Source organism: Oryctolagus cuniculus, chromosome 3 (assembly GCF_051225735.1).
Source record: "Oryctolagus cuniculus isolate XC-2025 breed Fujian yellow rabbit chromosome 3, ASM5122573v1, whole genome shotgun sequence".
Classification (NCBI taxonomy): domain Eukaryota; kingdom Metazoa; phylum Chordata; class Mammalia; order Lagomorpha; family Leporidae; genus Oryctolagus; species Oryctolagus cuniculus.
In genome coordinates this window covers 44,402,338-44,424,691 of record NC_142869.1, presented here as the reverse complement: position 1 = coordinate 44,424,691, position 22,354 = coordinate 44,402,338, and the positions used below count along the sequence as shown (strand labels likewise).

The 22,354-nt window shown below is 37.8% G+C and overlaps 1 protein-coding gene across 2 annotated transcripts in view; it reads right to left on the bottom strand.

Moving 5' to 3' along the window:
• The window catches only part of DNAH7 (dynein axonemal heavy chain 7), a 384,555-nt gene that overhangs the window by 174,546 nt on the left and 187,655 nt on the right, over nucleotides 1-22,354 (bottom strand). For both annotated transcript variants that reach the window (XM_089330144.1, XM_089330145.1), the window contains 9 exons: nucleotides 20,530-20,712; nucleotides 20,007-20,183; nucleotides 14,053-14,184; nucleotides 11,189-11,413; nucleotides 7,316-7,513; nucleotides 3,485-3,640; nucleotides 2,557-2,725; nucleotides 1,601-1,727; nucleotides 309-528 (listed from right to left, as the gene is read on the bottom strand). In XM_089330144.1, the coding sequence (XP_089186270.1) occupies nucleotides 309-528; nucleotides 1,601-1,727; nucleotides 2,557-2,725; nucleotides 3,485-3,640; nucleotides 7,316-7,513; nucleotides 11,189-11,413; nucleotides 14,053-14,184; nucleotides 20,007-20,183; nucleotides 20,530-20,712 (1,587 nt within the window). The remainder of the gene's footprint in view (nucleotides 1-308; nucleotides 529-1,600; nucleotides 1,728-2,556; nucleotides 2,726-3,484; nucleotides 3,641-7,315; nucleotides 7,514-11,188; nucleotides 11,414-14,052; nucleotides 14,185-20,006; nucleotides 20,184-20,529; nucleotides 20,713-22,354) is intronic.

Sequence of the window (22,354 nt, the reverse complement as noted above, 5' to 3'; positions counted from 1 at the left end):
ATTTCAAAATCATTTGAAGTCAAGCTAACAAGAATTAAGTTATTTAAAGGACATAGACTCAAAGAGATGCTTACTTTGAAATATCCTATAAATCAACAGCTGTGCCTTAAATATGTGAAATAAAGCATTGTAAAGTTATAAAATATCATAGTGTTAAATGTTTTTAGAAATTATCTTGGTCACTGGCCTTTATAATACCAATCAGCTGCATGAATTTCAGAAATATAAATGAATATTTATTTTTTATTCAGTTGTTGCCATGTTAAATGTTTCTTGCATAAGCACATTTAAGTAATATGGAGATTTACCTCATGAACCCAAAGGCGTTTAATTACTTCTTTAGTTTCTGCTGTTTCTGGTCTTGAAAGACAAATACCTTGAATGACACGTGAAAAATCACGGAGGTTGAATAAGTAGTGAGATTTAGCTGGAGTAGGCAGGAGATTCTTCATTGCCTCTTTATACAGAGTCATAGTGCCATTTACAATCTGTGTAGTCAGGTCTAGAAATTCTTCTGGAAATTTATAGCTTTACATATTTTAAACAAAACAAAGAAAAATATTAGAAAATACAGAACTATTACACATAAGTGATCTATAGCATGAATTAAGTTGATCAATTTCATCCATAAATTATCATATCTTATAATAATAATAAAAATAAAATAGATTTTATTTCTTTAAGTCTGATTTCCATTCCATCCAAGAGAACTCCATGACATAAACAGGAATAGTTTAATGTATTTAAAACTATTCAAATAGGCAAAGAAAAGAGCCAGCCAAGAAATGCAAATGTTACCCTAAATCCAGTTGCTACCAGACAAATGCTTTCTAACCTCTTTCAAACTTTAGCATTCTCAACTACATATAAATAAAACCCATAATGAAAATTGGTGAAACAGATTTTTCATAATAAGAGAATAAAGAAATAAAAATACATGAAAAATAACAAATATATGAAAAATAAGGAATACAGAGGGAATAAAAATCAAATAATGAACCAGAATTAAAAGGGAAAAGTGAGTGATTAGTGTAGAAAGAAGAAGGAGCAAGAATATTCATTTGGAAAGATCATCCTTGTTAATAGGAGGCAGGTATCCCCTCCAACACCACTACTTAGGGCAAGGAGTAACAATTTCCTGAGAATGGATCTCAGGGAGCTAAGACTTCTACTGCTCAGTCACCTTGGTTCTTGGATATCTATGCATCTTGTGCAGGAGCACAGAATCCTCAACAAGGATTATCAGTTCCCAGGGAAGAGGTTCCAAACCTATACTCGTACTTGGATATGGATAACCTTTGTAGAAGTCAAGAGTTCTACTAGAGAGTATCACAGTCACAGGATCTACCTGGCATTTCTTTCCAGCATCAGTTGTATTTAGCGGTAGGAATTCAAATCATTGAAACATGGATAAATGATACAGTAGAATGCTCTAACCCCTTTCTTTTGTGCTGGAAGGTAAGAGGAACAGTAGGGGCAAGGTACATGTTACCTTTTCCTTGCCTAGAATTGCTTTCATGGAAATGTTTGATAAGTACTACCTATATTACACTTCTAATAGATTTTATACTTCTTAAGAAAAAAACAAATATTAACTTACCATATTTTAAAATGCCAGGTTAAAATTCTAGAGAAGATTGTAAACATGGATTTATCACTGAACTCATTGATTGTTACAATATTGAAATGTCGCATGTATCGAGGAGTTATTGGATTTCGACCACCACCTAAATATTTAAAAGGGTAACTCTTAATAATGCAACTACAATATTTTCTCCAATATTTTACAATTTAAAATAACTTAAGAGATGGACAAATTCATAGCACCAAAAGAAGCTGACAGTAACCAACTGTTTGGATAACTCTGACATCAAACCATTTCCTTCTCAAATTCAAGGTACTGCCTTTATAGTTAAATTATCTCACTGAGTTAAATTATGTAGACATAAACTTGGGTTAAGTCTACGTCACCCAAGGCCAGACAGAGTCACTAGATATGTTCTCCACAGTTCACAGCTCAAAGCAGAAAACTGCTACCATCCTTACTATGTGAGTTGCACGGTTGGCTCTTTTGAGTTTACTAATTTCTTTTGGAAAATATAAAAGATCTTTAAGAGTTCATTCTTTCTGTAATTTCCTACTTAAATTCTTCCTAGTGGCCTCTCTACAACCAGAGACTGAATAGGGCTTAGTTGGGGTAGAAGAAAGATTATCTCTGAAGAAAGAATAATCTATACAGTTGAAGTATTAAGAAAGTAAACAAAGGGAAAGGAGATGATCCAGGGAGATCTGGGTTCTCAGAATGCAAGGACAGGAAATGGGCAACAAAGTCCCAGAGGGTGAGAGGGGAAGAAAAAGATTTGGAAGAGTTGGTGAAGAAATGGCTAGTCTCTGTGATGTATACTACTTTAGGTCATGATAGAAACACACAGAATATATACACAGCACTGTTAATTTAAATTGTTCAACTGGGTTTTTCTTTCTTCACTTATTTATCTCTTTAAATATAGCTAGAGTGACTTTCCATCTTAATAATTCCAAATTCAGCAAATGTACCTGGAGGTCCCATAGCACACATGATCTGAATGTCCACAAGTTTAATCATAGAACAGTCTTTTAGGTCATACCAATTCCAGTGATCTAACCACTGTCTAAGTAACTCAATGGGAGGTTGAGCTCCATAAACCTCCCGAGCAGGCATATTCACATCATCTACAAAGACAACCTGAGAATAAGAAGAGAAGAGGCATTAGAAAATACCTTAACATAATGTCCAATTGTGTGAACAATGTTGAGGCATAATAGCTAAGATTATCTTCTTGTAGAGTACATATGTAGGAAGAGATGGTTTCTTTTCCAGACAAGAATAATATTCTTAGTTTTCTAGCCTTTAAGGAATAGTGAGACATTTTCTGTATTCCTTGTTTGACTAGAAATACAGAGACATTATCATCACTAATCTTTATAGGTTAATCACCTAAAATTAGTCATCCCCTTAGAGAATTTGGTTCTCAATATAGCTGGTCTGTTTTCTTCTTCAACACCTAATTCATTAAAATAAATCATAAAGGTGTGATTTTTAGATGATTTTATTAACTTTTGATTGGTGAGAGGGTGAAAAAGGTGTTTTTTGCAGAGAGACATATATAAGTCAACTGATACCTTTGTTGTTAAAGGTTCAGGAAAGTAAGCAGCAAAGTCTCTGCTGAGTAAAATGTTAGTGAAATAATTAAGGTAGATAATTTTCCAAATAAATATTGTACTTTCAATTCAAAGAGAGATTCTGGTTTTTAACTTCAAGTTGTTTAGGGTACATACAAGTAGAAAGACACTTTTAGGAAAACTTTTTAAACAGAATATGTGATTATGAAAACAACTATCAAAAGACTATGTCAATCCTAGATAAATCTGGTTTCATTGTTCTGACTGCAATAGTAGACATGCATGAGACTGGGACTAGACTGAGTTAGGACAAAGCCATTACCATTCTCTTGCCCAAAGGAGGGCCAAAAACTCCCTTTCTTCTTTTGTCCAATTTTGACATGATAATATTCTGAGTTTGAGCTGCTGTAGTTTGTGCAGAGAAGTTAATCAGCAGAGGTTTGTAGACATCTTTACTAAGTTGATTTAAAAGAAAATTCTATATAAAAGAAAATAAAAAAATAAACCATAGTTAGAACTATGTTTTGATATATCAAAATAAACACGGAGCAGCATTGTTGACATACTTAAATTTAACCTCCTGTGTCATACCAATGTAAAAAGAGATGAACTCAACAGGTTAGCAGTTGCTATGACAATAGAGTGTGTCTGTCCATCCAGGCCCTGATTTTCAAAAACAACCATCAAGAGCACACATTCCTCCTCCTCCTTCTCCTTCTCCTCCTTTTCTTTTTTAAAGATTTATTCAAAAGAGTTAAATATATATATATATATATATATATATATAGAGAGAGAGAGAGAGAGAGAGAGAGAGAGAGAGAGAGGGGTGGGAGAGAGAGAGAAAAAGAGACACAGAGAAAGAGAGATCTTCCACCCGCTGGTTCACAACCCAAATGGCTGCAATGGCCAGAGCTGGGCTGGTCTGATGCCAGGAGACAGGAGCTTCTTCTGGGTCTCCTTCATGGTGCAGTGGCTCGTGGACTTGAGCCATCTTCCACTGCTTTTGCAGGTGTATTAGCAGAGAGCTGGATTGTAAGTGGGGCAACCAGGGCTTGAACCGGCACCAATATGGGATGCCAGTGCAGCAGGCAGAGGCTGTACCCACTACACCACAGTGCCAGGCCCATCACACATTCCTTCTTATTAAAGTCACAGGGACTCAGAGGTTATGAGACTTGCCTGCAATTTCAGAAATAGGCTAGAATTCAGGCTGCCATTTGTTTATTTCTAGAACAATGTTCTTTTTTATTATTACTAATAATTTAAACAATATAATTGTATTTTGTGCATGGAATTCACCAGAAATCAATTGGAATTGCAATTGTTTTTAGTCTTTATCTGTTACGGGAATGGGCATATCAGAATTTCCTGAGCTCTTCAAGTTTAACTCTCCTCCTCCATCCTTTTCCTTTTCCTCATTCTTTTTTTGACAGGCAGAGTTAGACAGTGAGAGAGAGAGAGAGAGAAAGAGAGAAAGCTCTTCCTTTTCCATTGGTTCACCCCCCAGTGGCCGCTGTGGCCAGCACGCTGTGGCCGGTGCACCGTGCTGATCTGAAGCCAGGAGCCAGGTGCTTTTCCTGGTCTCCCATGTGAGTGCAGGGCCCAAGGACTTGGGCCATCCTGCACTGCACTCTCGGGTCATAGCAGAGAGCTGGACTGGAAGAGGAGCAACCAGGACAGAATCTGGTACCCCAACCAGGACTAGAACCCAGTGTGCCAGCACCGAAGGCGGAGGATTAGCCTATTGAGATGCGGCGCCAGCCTCCTCATTCCTCTTAAGAGCCCTGTATAAGGTATAATCCCTCCTCAGGTAAGACTCCATTTGTTAGAAAATCTTAAGTAAGTCACATCTTCTTAGTGAACACTACAATCTATCACATAGGTAGTGGCACGCAAATGATGAGGTTTTGGTTTTCCTGTTCCAAACTTTACTTGCATTAAGTGCATTTACTTGCATTAAGTGCATTCAGCTTTATTGTGTATAAGATACCAGATTATTTTTTTAATTTTAAAATTTTCAGTATGTCTGAAAGGCTGACAGAAAGAGGGGAGGGAAGAAAGAGAGAGCATGAGAGAGTGTGTGCCAGAGAGACCTTCCATCTGCTGGTTCACTGCCCAAATGCCTGAAACAGCCATGACTGGTCCAGACCAAAGCCAAGAACTAGGAACTCAATTTAGGTCTCCCACATGGATGGCAGTGACACAACTACTCAAGTCAATCATCTACTGCCTCCCAGGTTGCGTTAGAAGTGAAGGCGCTGGGACTTGTATCTGGACACTCTGATATGGGATGTGAACATCCCAAACAATGTCTTAACCATTGCACTAAATGTTTGCCCCAAGTTATAGATTGTTAACCTAAAATATGAAATTGACAAAAGAGCTGAAGATAGTCCCTTTTTCATGACATAATGTTACCATAATTAAGTAAATAAAGATTTGGAAAGTATATGTTGAAATGTTAACTTATTTATCAAGGCAATGCCTACATTTTAAAAAGAAACTATAGGCCAGCACCATGGCTCACTTGGCTAGTCCTCTGCCTGTGGCACCAGTACCCTGGGTTCTAGTCCCAGTTAGGGTGCCAGTTCTGTCCTGGTTGTTCCTCTTCCAGTCCAGCTCTCTGCTGTGGCCTGGGAGGGCAGTGGAGGATGGCCCAAGTGCTTGGGCCCCGCACCCTCATGGGAGACAGGGGGGAGGTGCCTGGCTCCTGGCTTCGGATCGGCACAGTGCACTGGCCATAATGGCCATTTGGGGGGTGAACTAACGGAAGGAAGATCTTTCTCTCTGTCTCTCTCTCTCACTGCCTAAGTCTGCCTGTCCAAAAAAAAAAAAAAAAAAAAAAAAAGAGAGAGAGAGAAACTATAATATTCCAGTAAAGACAGAGAGAAAACTAAGAAATGAGGGTAAGAACACAACTGTCATATAGCAAGTAATCAATACATTTTGGATGGATGGATGGATACATGGCCAGACAGATAAATGAGCACACTAAATGGAACAAAAATAAAAATAAATTTTTAACACACATATAAATTTTGGCATGAAAAGTTTGGCAGTGAATATTGAGACCATTTAAAAGCATAATGAAATCTATCACAAACATAGTTATAAAAACAAAATCCACGTGTAATCAATATAAAACTGAAAAATTTGATGCACAGTATTAAAAATAATTTAACAATAATAAATAGAGATTTAAAAAATCTCAATCTTCTCAGAAAGTGCTGAAACAGAATAAGGAATAAAGCAGTAATTTCCCACTCTTTCTTGGTAACTGGGGAAGGGAACAAAGTTAATGGGTCATTTACACATACAATTTTTTTTAAAGATTGACTTATTTATTTGAAAGTCAGAATTACAGGTGCCAGGGGAGGGGGTAAGTTCGATCTTCCATCTGTTGGTTCATTCCCTAAATGGCCACAATGACTAGGGCTAGGCCAGGCTGAAATATGGAGCCAGGAGCTTCATCGGGATCCCCGATGTTAGTGCAGACACCCTCCACTGCCCTCCTAGGCAAATTAGCAGGGACGTCGATCAGACATGAGACTAGCCAGAACTCAAGCCAGTACCCATATGGGATGCCAGCACTGCAGGCAGTAGCTGAATCCCCTGTGGCACAGCACTGCCCCATTTATACGTAAAATTTGACTTTCAAAATGAGTTCTAATGAATTAACTTAGAATCCACATGGAGGAGAGGCCATCTGATAAGTCCTTCACTATCCTCTGTAGCCTGTATAAACCTACCATTTGGGATATTATCTACTATAGCAGCTAGCATCATCTTAACCAACATATAATGGGGTATGACTTCAGAAATCATTAAGGAAAATCAGTTTTATTACTACATAGTAATCATTCTTCAGATATAAATTAATGTAGAAAATCAAGTATTAAGTGTAATTAACATACTATTCAAAGGATATGAAATTATCATCCTATACACACTATTTTTATTAAAATATCAGAAAAATGGGATAATAATTATGTGATATATGTGAATTTTTCTAAAATAGACAATTACTAAAAAACTTTCTGTGGCTCAAATATCAAAACTTGAACATTAAATATTATTTAAGCCTACTATTTAAACAAATAATATTTCAGGAATATTATGCTCATTCTAATACATAGATTTTTATAATACTTACAATAATATAAACACTCTTTCCAGTTCCTGTTGGTCCTACAAATATTGAAGGTTTTTGATGGGTGGTCAGCAATTCCATTAATGCAGAGTATCGAATTGTGTCCAAAGTTGGTACAATGATTTCATTAAACAGCATATCCCTAGGAATTGGAGGAGCTCTTTCCAATTTTTTTATCCATTGTTCCCATCTGCCAATTCCCTGTTTATAACAAAAAATTCAATAATGAATGTTACAAGGTAAAATATTTGCAAACTATAAGGCCATGCCATAATAGAAAGACCAAGACAAAGGTATGCAGATTCCTCAGAAATCTGCAAATAGATCTACTACCCAGCCATCCCACTTCTAGAACTTACTCAAAGGAAATGAAATCAGCATATGAAAGTGTTATTTGCCCCCCATGCTTATAGCAACTCAATTCACAATAGGTAACATGAAATCAACCCAGATGTCTATCAACTGATGACTGCAGAAAGAAAATGTGGTATAAACACATGAAGGAATACTACTCAACCATAAAAAACAATAAAATCCTGTCTTTTGTGATAAAATGGATACAACTAGACACCATTATGGTTAGTAAAATGAACCAATCTCAAAAAGATAAATATGTTTTTATGATATGCAGTATAGTTAATATAGAATACAAAAAAACACAATGTATAAGAATGAAACTGACATCATGATTTGATTATTGTTTATATCCCTTTATATTCCTGTGGAACAGTGATATTTCTACTATTTACTTGTTGAACATTATGGTTAATGGTGAACTAAGCCTGTGATTACATAGTAAATTGAAAGTACATTATTGCCAAAGTTAAAGGAAAAAAATTAAAGGAGGGGGAGACTTAGGACGGGAAGTACAGTTATATGCTTAGAACTGTATCTATAAAATACATGAAATCTGTAGTCTTTATATTAAAAATTTTAAAAAGAAAAGATCAAGATCAGCAAACCCCAATATTTATATATTTGTATTATCTTTTAAAACATTTAACAATTTGAAAATTAAATTTCAGGGCCAGTGCTATGGTGTAGTAGGTAAAGCTGCTGTCTGTGGTGCCAGCATCCTATATGTACCAGCTGCTCCACTCCTGATCCAGCTCCCTGCTAAAATACCTGGGAAAGTGGTAGAAGATGGTCCAAGTTCTTGGGCCTCTGCACTCATGTGGTAGACCCAGAAGAAGCTCCTGGCTCCTGGCTTTGGCCTGGCCCAGACCTGGCTGTTGCAGCCATTTGGAAAATGGACCAGGGGATGGAAGATCTCTCTCTTTCATTCTCTCTCTCTCTCTCATCTCTCTCTCTCTCTCTCTCTGTCTCTCCTCACCCTGTTCTCTGTAATTCTGCCTTCACAAATAAATAAATATTTAAAAAAAAAAGAAAATTAAATTTCATGAGGAAATAAAAGAGAAACTGTTTTTAGATGAAGAAAAATACAATGACAATACTGTGACATTTGTGCTGCCATGAAGCCACAGTTTATGCTACTCCAAGAATTAATTTTTGTAGTCAAACATTAGATTCTGTAACAGCTTTGAGAAAACTACTAATCAATGGGTTAAGAATAAAGAATTCTATTCAATAATGCTAACCAATAAAGAATTTTGTTCTCCCTATATCAGTTGCATACTGTTTGACTTTTACAATGTTATTTTGTAATATCAGCTCATCATTTCAGGAAAAATTTCTTTTAAGAAAACATACAGTTTGTCCTAGAAACCATTGAGTACCATTAAGTAGTTTTAACTACAGTCTCACTGCTCTGTAACAGTTCTAGAATGGGTAAGATTTTTTTAAATAATTGTTATTATTAATTAGCATAACATTATATCTTTTCATCTAAATAGTTTGTGAACTAAAATTTTAATTTACTATGAAAGTGTTTATACAAAAAATTTCAAAAATATCATGTTAACTCTCTCTCCTTGGAAAAATGCTACTACTGTCTCCACTCTTATAGAATAGAATTTAAACTCCTGGTCATTAGAAGCACATCAGGGCCAGAGCCTCAGCTCAATAGGCTAATCCTCCGCCTGTGGTGCCGGCACACTGGGTTCTAGTCCCTGTCGGGGCGCGAGATTCTGTCCCGGTTGTTCCTCTTCCTGTCCAGCTCTCTGTTGTGGTTCAGGAGTGCAGTGGAGGATAGCCCAAGTGCTTGGGCCCTGCGCCCACATGGGAGACCAGAGGGGGGGGGCTGGCTCCTGGCTTCAGATTGGCACGGTGCGCCGGCTGCAGTGCACAGGCCACAGCGCACCAGCCGTCGCGGCCACTGGGGGGTGAACCAACAGAAAAGGAAGACCTTTCTCTCTGTCTCTCTCTCTCACTGTCCACTCTGCCTATAAAAAAATAAATAAGTAAATAAAATTTAAAAATTAAAAAAAAGAAACTCATCAGAATTAAGACATTTCTTTCCTTCATGTATTCCACTGCTAGGCTTCACTGATAGGCCTACCAGCTCCACACATTCCCAGGACCCCTTGACTTTGACCCAAAGACTTACTTTGGCCCAGATGTGACAGGACTGTCTTCTAAAGAGATTATAAACTCACTGAAGATAGAACTGTATGTTTTTTCTTAATTTTTTCACTTCTGTATCTTTCAACACAGATATATGCAAATGGTAATATATTTTCTGAGGGCATTAACTTTGCATAATATGAAAGTTGTACTGCAAAGAAATATCGCTAGAACTCATAAAGAAAATCCAGAAGTCATGTAATCCTGGGACAATCACCCAAGCTCTCTGAGCTCTATTCCCTAAATCATAAAATTTGCAAAATAATTCTTTTGTCCCTATTTTACCAAGGTGTTGGAAAACAAAACAGAAATAACGTTGGAAAGTTTAATAAATTGTGAAGTACTCTGAAAATTAGGTTTGTCATTAGTAATTTGAAATGAAATAAAATTAGCAAAGATAGAAGGATATTATCTGTGTTGGGTAAGGAGGAAATTCCCTGTTGGGGTGAGCTTGGCAATGCATCTCCAATGCCAACAAAATTCAAAAATCAATACAGTAATGCCTTACCAAGAAATCTATCTTAGGAGAAATCAGGTTCATGTACCATAAACTTGTGCCCAAGAATATTCACCAAGCAGTACTTATTAAATTGAAAAGCTGAAAACTACAAATATAGCCCAATGACCAAGGGCAGGAAACTGAATAGATCATGGTTCATCCATATTGTAGACTACAGGAAGGTGTAAAAGACCTAAGTTTACTGAAGAAGCACTATTGAAATAGAAAGGAGTTCTCTTTATTAAGTAAAAAAGAACACAAAACTCTCCATTGTAGATATAGTGTGATCCCAGTTGTATTTAACTCTGAATGTATTTAAACATTTATTCTTGAACTTTGTTTTTGGTATAATATTTGTGAGAATTGTTACATAAAAATAAACAAGCAAACATCATCCAATTATTGTCATCCTTTTGGGAAGTACTAAATTAAATTTAAAGCAGCTGTGTTCCTACAGGACCTATTAGCACCTGAAGGTGTACTAACATGCATCATGAATCTCTAAGAAATAACCTTGAACAGTATGTGCCTGGTGCTGGACGAGATATCATAAAGTGTAATTCTATTTAATGAGTACATTTGGCCCATCAGGTATTTTATTATCACATTTAATCACCAAAACTATGTTCAGGGAAATTAACTAGTCCAAGGCTACACAAAAAGAAAGTGACTTTTACTGGGACTTAAAACCAGATGAGTCTTGGCTTTAAAGCTGATGTACCTCTCTTTAGCCCATGCTGTCTCTTAAAGTAAAAAAAGTGATGGATAAAAGGCCAAAAAGCCATTACATGCTGTGTGTCTCAGAGGGAAATTTGCCTGGGTGGCAGTTGCAAATCTTACTTCAGAACTCTTACCTCAGTGACAAATTGATAATCATAAATTGTTCCTTTCTCAGGAAATGCCACAGTTAGTATCTTTGAGGTGGTTTGTTCAGTACCACTCTGTAATTTAAACCTGTTTCGAGTTAGATCTGAAATTGGACCTTCCATTAGTTCTCGAAGAATCTTATTAAATTTCAAACGATCATCATCTGTACAAGAAGCACCGACGGACCAGATCAATGAAAACAGAAAAATGCCCTACATTGGAGAGATAAGAAGATAAAGTATAATTAAAGAATAACTTTAATCTATCTTTGAAGCTTGAATCAGATCAGCCAGATTAATATCTGAAAGGAAATATATAAGCTGATAATATGATTTCATAATAATTAGTTTCTTAAAACCAAATTGAATGTCCTATAAAATCTTAAAGATGATAACACAATACAAAGTATAAATTCTAGCCATAATGAAACTTTAGAATGATTAACCTAGTAAATCATGTAATATTTGAAATACATAGCAGAAAACTGGTATTAAAAAAATTGATACAACTTTTTATTAAGGTATTAAGCACACCATAATAAGGCAAACAACCTACATTATATACTTTTGAGGTTTAAATCTTGATATGTCAGGTTTATTTTAAGCAGCATAAATTAAAATCTTTGATTTATAACAATATCTGAGCTTCAACTGTATAAATGAGAATTGTCATCCAAGCAAAAGATACTAACTTCCTTCTCACCTGACTAGGGCAGAGGGAACAGGGTAGAAGACAAGGCCAACAGATTAGTGAAGAAAATCATCTTGCTTGTTTTAAAATCAAATCCATTTTAAAATGTAAAGTCAACAAAGTCTCACTTATACTTGTAGAAGTACATTCTCAGGGGAGAATTAGAGAAAGCAGCAGTGGGAATTGTATGGAAGGAAGAGGGACACTGTGGATTTGTGTGGAAGGTGCAGACACGTAGCAACGAGAACAGACACAACACACAACACAACAACCCCAGCATCCAAAAGCCAGAGAAAGAGTGAGCTGTGAGAGCAAGGTGAGATCAAGATGCAGCAGCTCATGCCACTGGTTTTATAGTCAGAGCAAGAGCAAGAGCCTGTGAACTACACTGTCTTTGAGTCTGGTCTGGAGCCTTAAAGGGGACATGGTACATGCTAATTTAGTGGGAAAAAGGCGGGGCACGTTTCTCTCTCCCAATCCCCACCACAACTGCACCAGGCAGCTGGCCGAGAGAAGGTGGATGCCATTTTGGAAATAAGCAGCAGCTCTGGCAGCCCTTGTGCATGCACCCAGCAGCTGGCGGGGACAAGACACTATGTTGAAAACAGTCGTGGTGGCAGCAGCTCAGGTACACAAAGGCAGAAATGGATGGGGAGAAGGAGCCATTCTGATGTCAGTACCAGCTGCAGAGGCTCTTGTGACCACCTGCAATTGGCAGGGAGAAGGTGCCACGTGAAATGAGTAGAGGCTGCAGCCAGCAGCTCTGGTGCACGCATATGACCCAAGGATTTTACTGGAAGGAAAAATCCATGTTCCCCACTGACTTTGATAGTGGCGAGGAGGACTGACAGGGGGCTGCTGGCTAGGATGTGGGGAAAAAGTTTCCAGAATCTACTGTAGGTGGGAATGTATGTTTTTGAAGCAACTGTGGAAGACAGTAGGGAGATACCTCAGAAAGCTGAAAATAGATCTGCCAAATTTCTCAACCCTCCCACTCCTGGGAATTTACCCAAACAAAATGACATCAACATATCAAAAAGTGATCTGTACCCCCACATTTATTGCAGCTCAATTCATAATAGCTAAGATATGGAATCAACCTAGATGTCTATCCACTGACGACTGCATAAAGAAATAATTATGGTATATATACACTATGGAATACTACTCAGTGGAAAATAAAAAAAGAAATCCTTTCTTTTTAACAAAATATATGCAACTAGAAAGCATTATACTTATTGAAATAAACCAGTCCCAAAAAGACAAATACCATATGGTCTCCCTGATCTGTGGTAACTACCAGAGTACCTAAAAGGTAATGTATAGGAGTGGAGCTGAGATTCTGAGATCTGATTATTGTTTATAGCAATTTCTCTACTGTTAAGGAACAGTGCTTTTTTTTTTTCATAATATTTGTTGAACTATTTACTTAGTGGGTAGGTTTAATCTTATGAGCATAAAGTAAGCTGAAAATAGATCTTTGTAAAAATTAAGAATGGGAATAGGAGAGGGAGGAGGAAGAAGGGTGGGATCATGGGTGAGAAGGAGGGTTGAGTGAGAAGTATCACTATGTTCCTAAATCTGTATGGATGAAATACATTAAATTTATATACCTTAAATAAAATTTTAAGAAAATCTAAGAACATTTTCTTGTGGTGTGGAGGAAAGTATCACAGTTTTATGTTTCATGCTTTCCTAACCCTCTCTGAGGGTACAAACTTACATTTTAATGCCATTTTTCTCTGAACTTTTTGAAGTACCATTGTGTGTATTTGTATTTTAAATTTCTATTTCATAAAAAAGAAAATGCAAGGTAAAACAGCAATACATTGTCATGGTGTGGACAGGAGATAAATCATCACAAAGTCATTCACAGGCATTTTGAGAATGGCTCACATCTGATGCTTATGAAATCACACAAGATTTCAGTAGCATATTTGAGGTAATCACTGGGCTCCATCCAATCTCATGATGCAGCAGAAGTGTCAGCTGAAATACTTTGCCGCCAGCACTGGGTATTTTGTGCCTGGCTCTTTCCTCGCTCTTCAGCTTACTCCCAGTCTCTAGTTCCAGATCCCCAGTCTCCACTTTCAGAGGTAAAATGAGTTTCATAGTAGATGTCTGCCTTTCTACTGCAAGACAGAAAAGGCTATTACCTTACCTCAAGCAAAGAGTAAGCTTCTCGATCATTTCTCTCTCTTACTTTGCCTTCGTCAGCAAAATCATCCATAAAACAGTCTATTAGATTCATTAAGGATCGGACCAAGTTTGTATCTGAAGTAGGACATAATTCCTGAAAAGTTAGAAAGCATTTACAAAACAAATTAAATTATGCAATGGTTAAAATAGCGTCAATTCATCTTTATTGAACACAGTTAATATTAACAGTCATAATATCTATGAAAAGGTACCACTGGAATTTTAATCTTATGGAGGAGTTGGTTTACTGAAACACACATGAACTCCATTCCTAGAGTATGGCAGCACAGGGCCGGCCTTCACATTTAAGTAGTGTGTACACTTCAAATTCTCATGTCCAATCTCATATTTCCCAAAAATGTACTGTCAGTTAATTTAATCAAAGATATAGATCTATGTTATGCTGATTTTATAAATCAAACCATTAAAAAAGTCTTAAGAGAATGTAGTTAATTTGCACAACTATAACGCTTCATAAATAAAATCCATTTCAGGACATATTTTTAAGCCACGGAATTACTCATAATTCTGTGGGATGCAGTTCCAAGGAGCTCATAAAAATGTTGGAGTGCTGTGGTTCACAAGAGCCAGAATCTGGAATCAAGCCAGGTGTCTATAATCAGATGAATGGATAAAGAAAATGGAGTGCAAATATATGCATCTACACACACACACACACATACATACAGTGGAATATTATTCAGCTATAAAAAATGAAATATTTTCCTTGCCATCAAAATGGTTGAAACTGGGGGACACAATGTTGAGTGAAATAAGCTGGACATAGAAAGACAAACATTACAAGTTCTCCCTTATACATGGGATCTATCATTTAAAGAAAAATCAAAATCAAAAACAAAAAGAAAAAAGAAGGAAATACCTCTGTGTATCAGTACTGCTACATATATACTTGTATCAAGCTTCGTTAAAAACACCATACTACAGGGCCGGTGCTGTGGCGCAGCACATAAAGCCTCCGCCTGCAGTGCTGGTGTCCCATATGATGCCAGTTCCAGTCCCAGCTGCTCCACTTCTGATCCAGCTCTCTGCTATGGTCTGGGAAAGTAGAAGAAGATGGACCAAGTCCTTGGGCCCCTGCATGCATGTGGGAGACCCAGAAGAAGTTCCTGGCTCCTGGCTTCGGATTGGCACAGCTCTGGCCGTTGTGGCCAACTGGGGAGTGAACCAATGGAGGGAAGTCCCCCCTTCCCCCCGCCGCTGCCTATCCTCTCTTTGTGTAACACTGACTTCCAAATAAATAAATCTTTTTTTGAAAAAAAGTGCCATACTACAATGATTTATTTGTTTCAAAGGCAGAGCTACAGAGAGGCAGAGGCAGAGGCAGAGAGAGTTTTCTACCTTCTAGTTCACTCCCCAAATGTTTGCAATGGCCAGAGCTGAGCCAATCTGAAGCCAGGAGCGAGGAGCTTCTTCCGGGTCCCCCATGCAGGTGCAGGGGCCCAAGCACTTGGACCATCTTCTATTGCTTTCCCAGGCCATAGCAAAGAGCTGGATTGGAAGTGGAGCAGCTGGACTTGCTCCAGCGCCTATTAGAATACCAGTGCCACAGGCAGAGGCTTAGCCCATTATGCTACAGCACTGGCCCCACTACAATGGTTTTAATGATCTGTGATTATTTTTAAAATTCGTTGTATATATGAGTTTAACTGACATCTTTTTATTTACTATTTATAGCTATATTTCTGCAGAAGTTTTTTTTGTTGAACTCTATTCAGTGGAACATTAGGTCTTTGACTACAATTGAAATTAAAAACGTTATCTCAAAGAATGTTTAAAATGATACAATGAATATCAGTCCTGGCAGTTACTGTTCTGAATCTTGCATGAAGGAAGAGAGCAACATGCAAAATACCAGCTGTCTCTTTTCAGACCTCCCCAACCCTTTCTGAAGGACCACAACTATGATTTCTGTAGTGACCAGCATGACCTTTCATTTATGCAGCATGAAAAGTGCTGTAGTAGATTCTGAAACTTGTGAGATATGTTTATTTTTTTAATTTGAAAGTCAAACTTGGATAGCAATTGCTGTTGGCATTTTTAATGAAATGTTAGAGTGCCGTATCATAGATATATTATTTTTTGGCATCTCACCATGACAATGCATAAAATAAATGAGGAAACATTTACAGCTCCTAGCACCTTGCAGCACATAGCATGTTCCCAACACTTAAGATTCATGCTGCTGGGCTGGTGCTGTGGCATGGTAAGCTAAGCCTCAGCTTGTATAGTTGGCAACCCCCACGGGTGCCAGTTTGTGTCCCTTACGCTCTTCTTCCGATGCAACTCTGTTCTTATGACCTGGGAAAGCAGCAGAAGATGGCCCAAGTGCTTGGGCCCCTGCACCCATATATGCACCCTGGAAGAAGCTCCTGGCAACTGGCTTCAGAATGTCCAAGCCCTGACTGTTGAGGCCATTTGTGGAGTGAACCAGCAGATGGAAGACCTCTCTATATGTAACTCTACGTCTCAATAAATAAATTCTTAAAAAAGTGATTCACACTGCTCCATGGTTAATATGTAAAGATTAACTCTGGAGATGAGCAGTTACCCCAGCAGAAGATAACTGAAATGACAGCTGAGTATCTGACTAAGGATGGCACTCTTACTGATGCAATGCTAAAATAAAAATGGCTGCTATGGCCGGCACCACGGCTCAATAGGCTAATCCTCCACCTGCGGCACCGGCACACTGGATTCTAGTACCGGTCAGGGCACCAGATTCTGTCCCGGTCGGTCCTCTTCCTGTCCAGCTCTCTGCTGTGGCCCAGGAGTGCAGTGGAGGATGGCCCAAGTCCTTGGGCCCTGCACCCACATGGCAGACCAGGAGAAGCACCTGGCTCCTGGCTTCAGATCAGCGTGGTGCCATTGGGGGGTGAACCAACGGAAAAGGAAGACCTTTCTCTCTGTCTCTCTCTCTCTCAACTGTCTAACTCTGCCTGTCAAAAAAATGGCTATTACTACAAATAATACAGATATTTACTGTTACATAGTAGCAAGCATTCATAATTTCCTCAAGAGAGGACAGAAGTGTATATTTTAGAAACTTTGAACAACAAGTTTTATGTTTTGCTATAAAAAGGATAAGTTCTAGTTATATGGAAAATTCAATTATTTGTTATACCTAAATTCTTTGAGAATTGAGGTTAAAATCTCATAGTGCATTTTCTTTTGACTCTCAGTTTATATAAACTGTTTTTTTAAAAGATTTATTTATTTATTTGAAATGCAGAGTTACATTTAGAGAGGCAGATTTGAAAGAGAAAGAGGGAGAGAGAGAGATATCATATGTTCTCCCTATCGGTGACAACTGACCGAGCACCAAAAAGGAAACCTGTTGAAGTGAAATGGACACTACGAGAAACAGTGACTTGACCAGCCCTTGTCCTGACTGTTGATGAACAACTTAATACTTTATCCCTTTTAGTATTTTTTTTGTCCTACTTAATACTATTGGTTGAACTCTGTAATTAACACACTATTATTCTTAGGTGTTTAAATTTAAATGAAAAGTAATTATATAAGAGTGGGAATAAGCGAGGGAGGAGATGTACAGTTCGGCACATGCTCAATCGGACTTGCCCCAAATGATGGAGTTAGAAATGTGCCAGGGGATTCCAATTCTATCCCATCAAGGTGGCATGTACCAATGCCATCTCACTAGTCCAAGTGATGAATTTCAGTTCACAATTGATCATACAGATAGGTCTAAGAGTCAAAGGGATCACATAAGCAAGAATAGTGTCTGCTAAAACTAACTGATAGAATAAAAAAGGAGAGAACAATCCAACATGTAAAGCAGGATTCATAGCAGACTCATAGAATGGCAGATGTCCTAAACAGCACTCTGGCCTCAGAATCAGCCCTTAAGGGATTCGGATCCAGCTGAAAAGCCCATGAGAGTATTTTAGGCATGGAAAGCCAAGACACTCTGACCAAAAAAAAAAAAAAAAAAAAACCTAAATGGAAGATCTCTGCGAGTGAGATCCCAGTGGAAAGAACGGGGCCATCAAAGAAGGAGGTACCTTTCTCTGAAGGGAGAAGAGAACTTCCACTTTGACTATGACCCTGTCGGAATAAGATCGGAGTCAGCAAACTCAAAATGCTTCCATAGCCTTGGCAGCTCATGACAAGAGCCTAGGGTGATTACTGATGCCATAAACAAGAGTGTCAATTTGTTAAGTCAACAACAGGAGTCACTATGCACTTACTCCTCATGTGGGATCTCTGTTCTTAATGTGTTGTCTAATGTGAAGTAATGCTATAACTAGTACTGAAACAGTATTTTACACTTTGTGTTTCAGTGTGGGTGTAAACTGTTGAATTCTTTACTTAATTTATACTAAATTGATCTTCTGTATATAAAGATAATTGAAAATGAATTTTGATACAAATGGAATGGGGAGGGAGCGGGAGATGGGAGGGTTGTGGGTGGGAGGGAAGTTATGGGGCGGGGAAGCCATTGTAATCCATAAACTGTACTTTGGAAATTTATATTCATTAAATAAAAGTTAAAAAAAAAGAGAGAGGTCTTCCATCCACTGGTTCACTTCCCAGATGGCCGCAACAGCCGGAACTGTGCCGATCCGGAGCCAGGATCCAGGAGCCAGGAGCTTCTTCCAGGTCTCCCACATGGGTGCAGAGGGTCAAGGATATAGGCCATCCTTTACTGCTTTCTCAGGGCACAGCAGAGAACTGGATCAGAAGTGGAGCAGCTGGGATTGGAACTGGTACCCAAATGGGATGCCAGCACTGCAGGCAGTGGATTTACCCTCTATGCCACAGTGCTGGCCCCAAAGTGTTTTTTAAAACCCAATTCATTCATATCTACAACATATTTCAGCTATCAGCCAAGTTTCTTGAAAGAGAAATCTACACCCACTGTCCTGTTAGTGTCTCTAATATTCCACAACCAACTTCCTAGCAGTGACTTATCTCTCCCCTCTGAAGTGCTTAGGCCAAGGTTCCTCATGATCTTCTCAATTGCCACATCTTGGGGACATGTATCAGTGCTTTCTTGTCTTGACCCAGGCTCCTACTCGTACTTGTTAATACTGACTACTTCCTTAAAATGTTCTTCTCCCTTCCCTCTTGTCTAGCCACAAGTGCACCTGAGATTCTATCCTTGGCTCTCTTCCTTATTTCTATGAGGTTTCCTTTTAGGTCATCTACATTTACATGACTTTAAATTGCATTTTCCAAAACTGTACCTTGAGTCAAACTTCTGCCCCAAGTTCTTCTGTTTTATATATATAACTTTTCCAAGCCAAAATGCATCTAGAAGACCTTTGGCCAACATCTGACAAAACTGAAATTAAGCATACTCTTCCTATCATTTCCAGCTGGGGCAGGCTAAAGAGCCTCACTGGTGCTCTCTAACTATCAGAGGCAGGAGATTTCTGCAGTCACTTTTATCCCTTTTAGTTTTTCCCCCAATATGCCCCAGGTGTAGTGAAAGAAAGACAGATGTGCCTATTTTAGGACTTCTTTGTAATCCTTCCACCATGAATTGGCTTATTTTAGGAACTTTGGAAAAGAAAGCAAACTATGAAGATGGAAATTATTTAAAATACAACATCCCATCAGAAATAAGAGATAATATTTTTGGGCAGGTTTACTAAGGCATGTTTATGTAGGCATTTGAGATTTTACTGTAAGAAAATAATGATTAGCACCAATAACATTTTCACAAACACTAAAGTGATACATTTAAAATTTTTTTAGAGAATAATTATATGAATTAAAGTCCTTTCATTTTAATCAGACGGTAGTTTTAACTCAAAGCAGTCAAAATACTTTAATATCTGTTAGTTGATAATAAAATATACATTAAAATTGCTATATTTGGTTAATTTGAGCTTCCCATTTTTTAAAGTTAAAAATCCCCATTCCTCTTACCTTTGTATGCTTTCTAATAAATTCAACAGAAATGGGGACCATTCTGTCAAATAAGCCTATTATAAATTCCTTCTGAATGTCACTGACTGAAGAAGGTAAAAGATTTATCCAAGACAACATCAGTGGTCTCCAGCCGAGCATGTGAGGCTCCATGTAAATCATACCACATCTGGAGACCTGGAAACACAGCAGTTCCATACCATCAAGGTGATGCTTACAAGGATAATGTAACTGGGCACATCTGTTTTTAATAACCTTCAGAAAAGTCTTGGGGAGAAAAGTCTCAATTTTCTATAATTTCACGATCACTATTTTCATGTATGACTTTACCAAATGGTCTCAGATAAAGAAGAAAATACCCCAACCATTTAACTGAGCAAACAGATACATCTGTTATTTGAGAATTACAGATTGCTCTTAAAGTGAATTCTACTAATATTTTTCAGAGTCAAAGCTACTAAGTGAGTAAGTACATTTAAAACATTTTGCAGTTTTTAGGCAGATGTCAAATTTGAGAACTTACAGTGGCAGGAGAAGCAACTTCTAAATCCATTGGTTCAAAAATAAGATTCATTTGTGGTGACATTTGAATAATCTCCCCACTCATCAGACATAGCTTTTTGTTGTCATCAAGCACAGTGTTCATATTCTCAATCCATACTGCATCAACTGGCCCATCAAAAATTAACCATTTCCTATCTGGAGTCTATTTTATGCATATAGTGAATAAAAGGCAAAAAGTAATAATGATAATCTAAGAAAGCAGTTCAATAATACTATTTCAAAATTTGAAACTATATCCCTATAATTGATTTCACCATAAAAATGTAAAGGCACTCTTTGAATAAAGAGTGTGTGTGTGTGTGCATGTGTTTTTTTTTCTTTTTTTAACTTTTATTTAATGAATATAAATTTCCAAAGCACAGTTTATGGATTAAAATGGCTTCCCCCTCCCCCCCCGTAACTTCCCTCCCACCCACAACCTTCCCCTCTCCCGCTCCCTCTCCCTCTTCTATTCACATCAAGATTCATTTTCAATTATCTTTATATACAGAAGATCAATTTAGCATATACTAAGTAAAGCTTTCAACAGTTTGTGTGCATGTATTTTTAATTTGAAAAAGCCTATTTATGCCATGGACGAGGCAGAAATACAATATCATCCTTTTTTAAAAAGGTTAATTAATTAATTAATTTGAAAGTCATAGTTAAAGCCGACTCATTAATTTATGGGACAGTTGGTCTGTCTCTAGCTCAAGTCAACCTACGCCTTGGTAATTACCTCAAGACCAATTTGCCCCTGGGCTGTGGACTTCCCCATGCCTGTTCACCATCTCTTTAGGCAACACTGCTAAGTAAATAATACTGAACTTCACTGTCTGAAGGACCTTGCCTTTTCATTTTGCTTTACTAATTCTAAGCTATGTGACTTTGGATAAACTAATCTCCCTTTGATCAAGTATTTATGGGACATAACTTCCTGGAAAATCTAATACATGCTATATAATTGATTATAGAGATATCTCATAATTACTTCTGTGTAAGAGACTTCACGTGTTATCCTGAGCTAGAAGGTGTCCATTGTGGCAAGAGAGAACAAAAGATACAACATCAATAGTACTAGAGCTTCATTTTTGCCTCATGATTATTTTTATCCTCAAAATTATCAGAAAACCTTGATACTGGGCAAGATGTTTGACCCATAAAATTCAATCCTTATGTTACTCATTGTCCAAGGTCTTCTCATAAGTTCAGAGCTGAAATTTCTATTACACCATTGACTCATAAGTCATGGTCTACTGGGTCTTAATTGGGTAAAAAGCACCAAATTTAGAATTACAGTAATCAGAATAAAGAAAAGACCTATAGGGGATGGTGCTGTGGCATAGCGGGTAAAGCCAACACCTTCAGTGCTGGCATCCCATATGGGTGCTGGTTCAAGTCCTGGCTGCTCGATTTCCAATCCAGCTCTCTGCTATGCCCTGGGACAGCAGTAGAATAAGGCTCAAGTCCCTGGGCCCCTGCACCCCATGGGAGGCCCAGAAGAAGCTCCTGACTCCTGGCTTTGGATCACCACAGCACTGGCTATTGCAGCCATCTGGGTAGTGAACCAGCAGATGGAAGGCCTTTCTTTCTCTCTCTGCCTCTGCTTCTCTGTAACTCTGCCTTTCAAATAAATAAATAAATCTTTAAAAAAAGACATCTATATAAAGAATGACTTAATAGTTATAAGCTAAATGCCTCTAGCATGCACCCTCTTCCTACACTACCAGTCTTAGGAAACTGTCTCCCATGTAGTAACACTACAGAGAACTTATTGAAATAGGGCAACTGAATTAACACCTAAT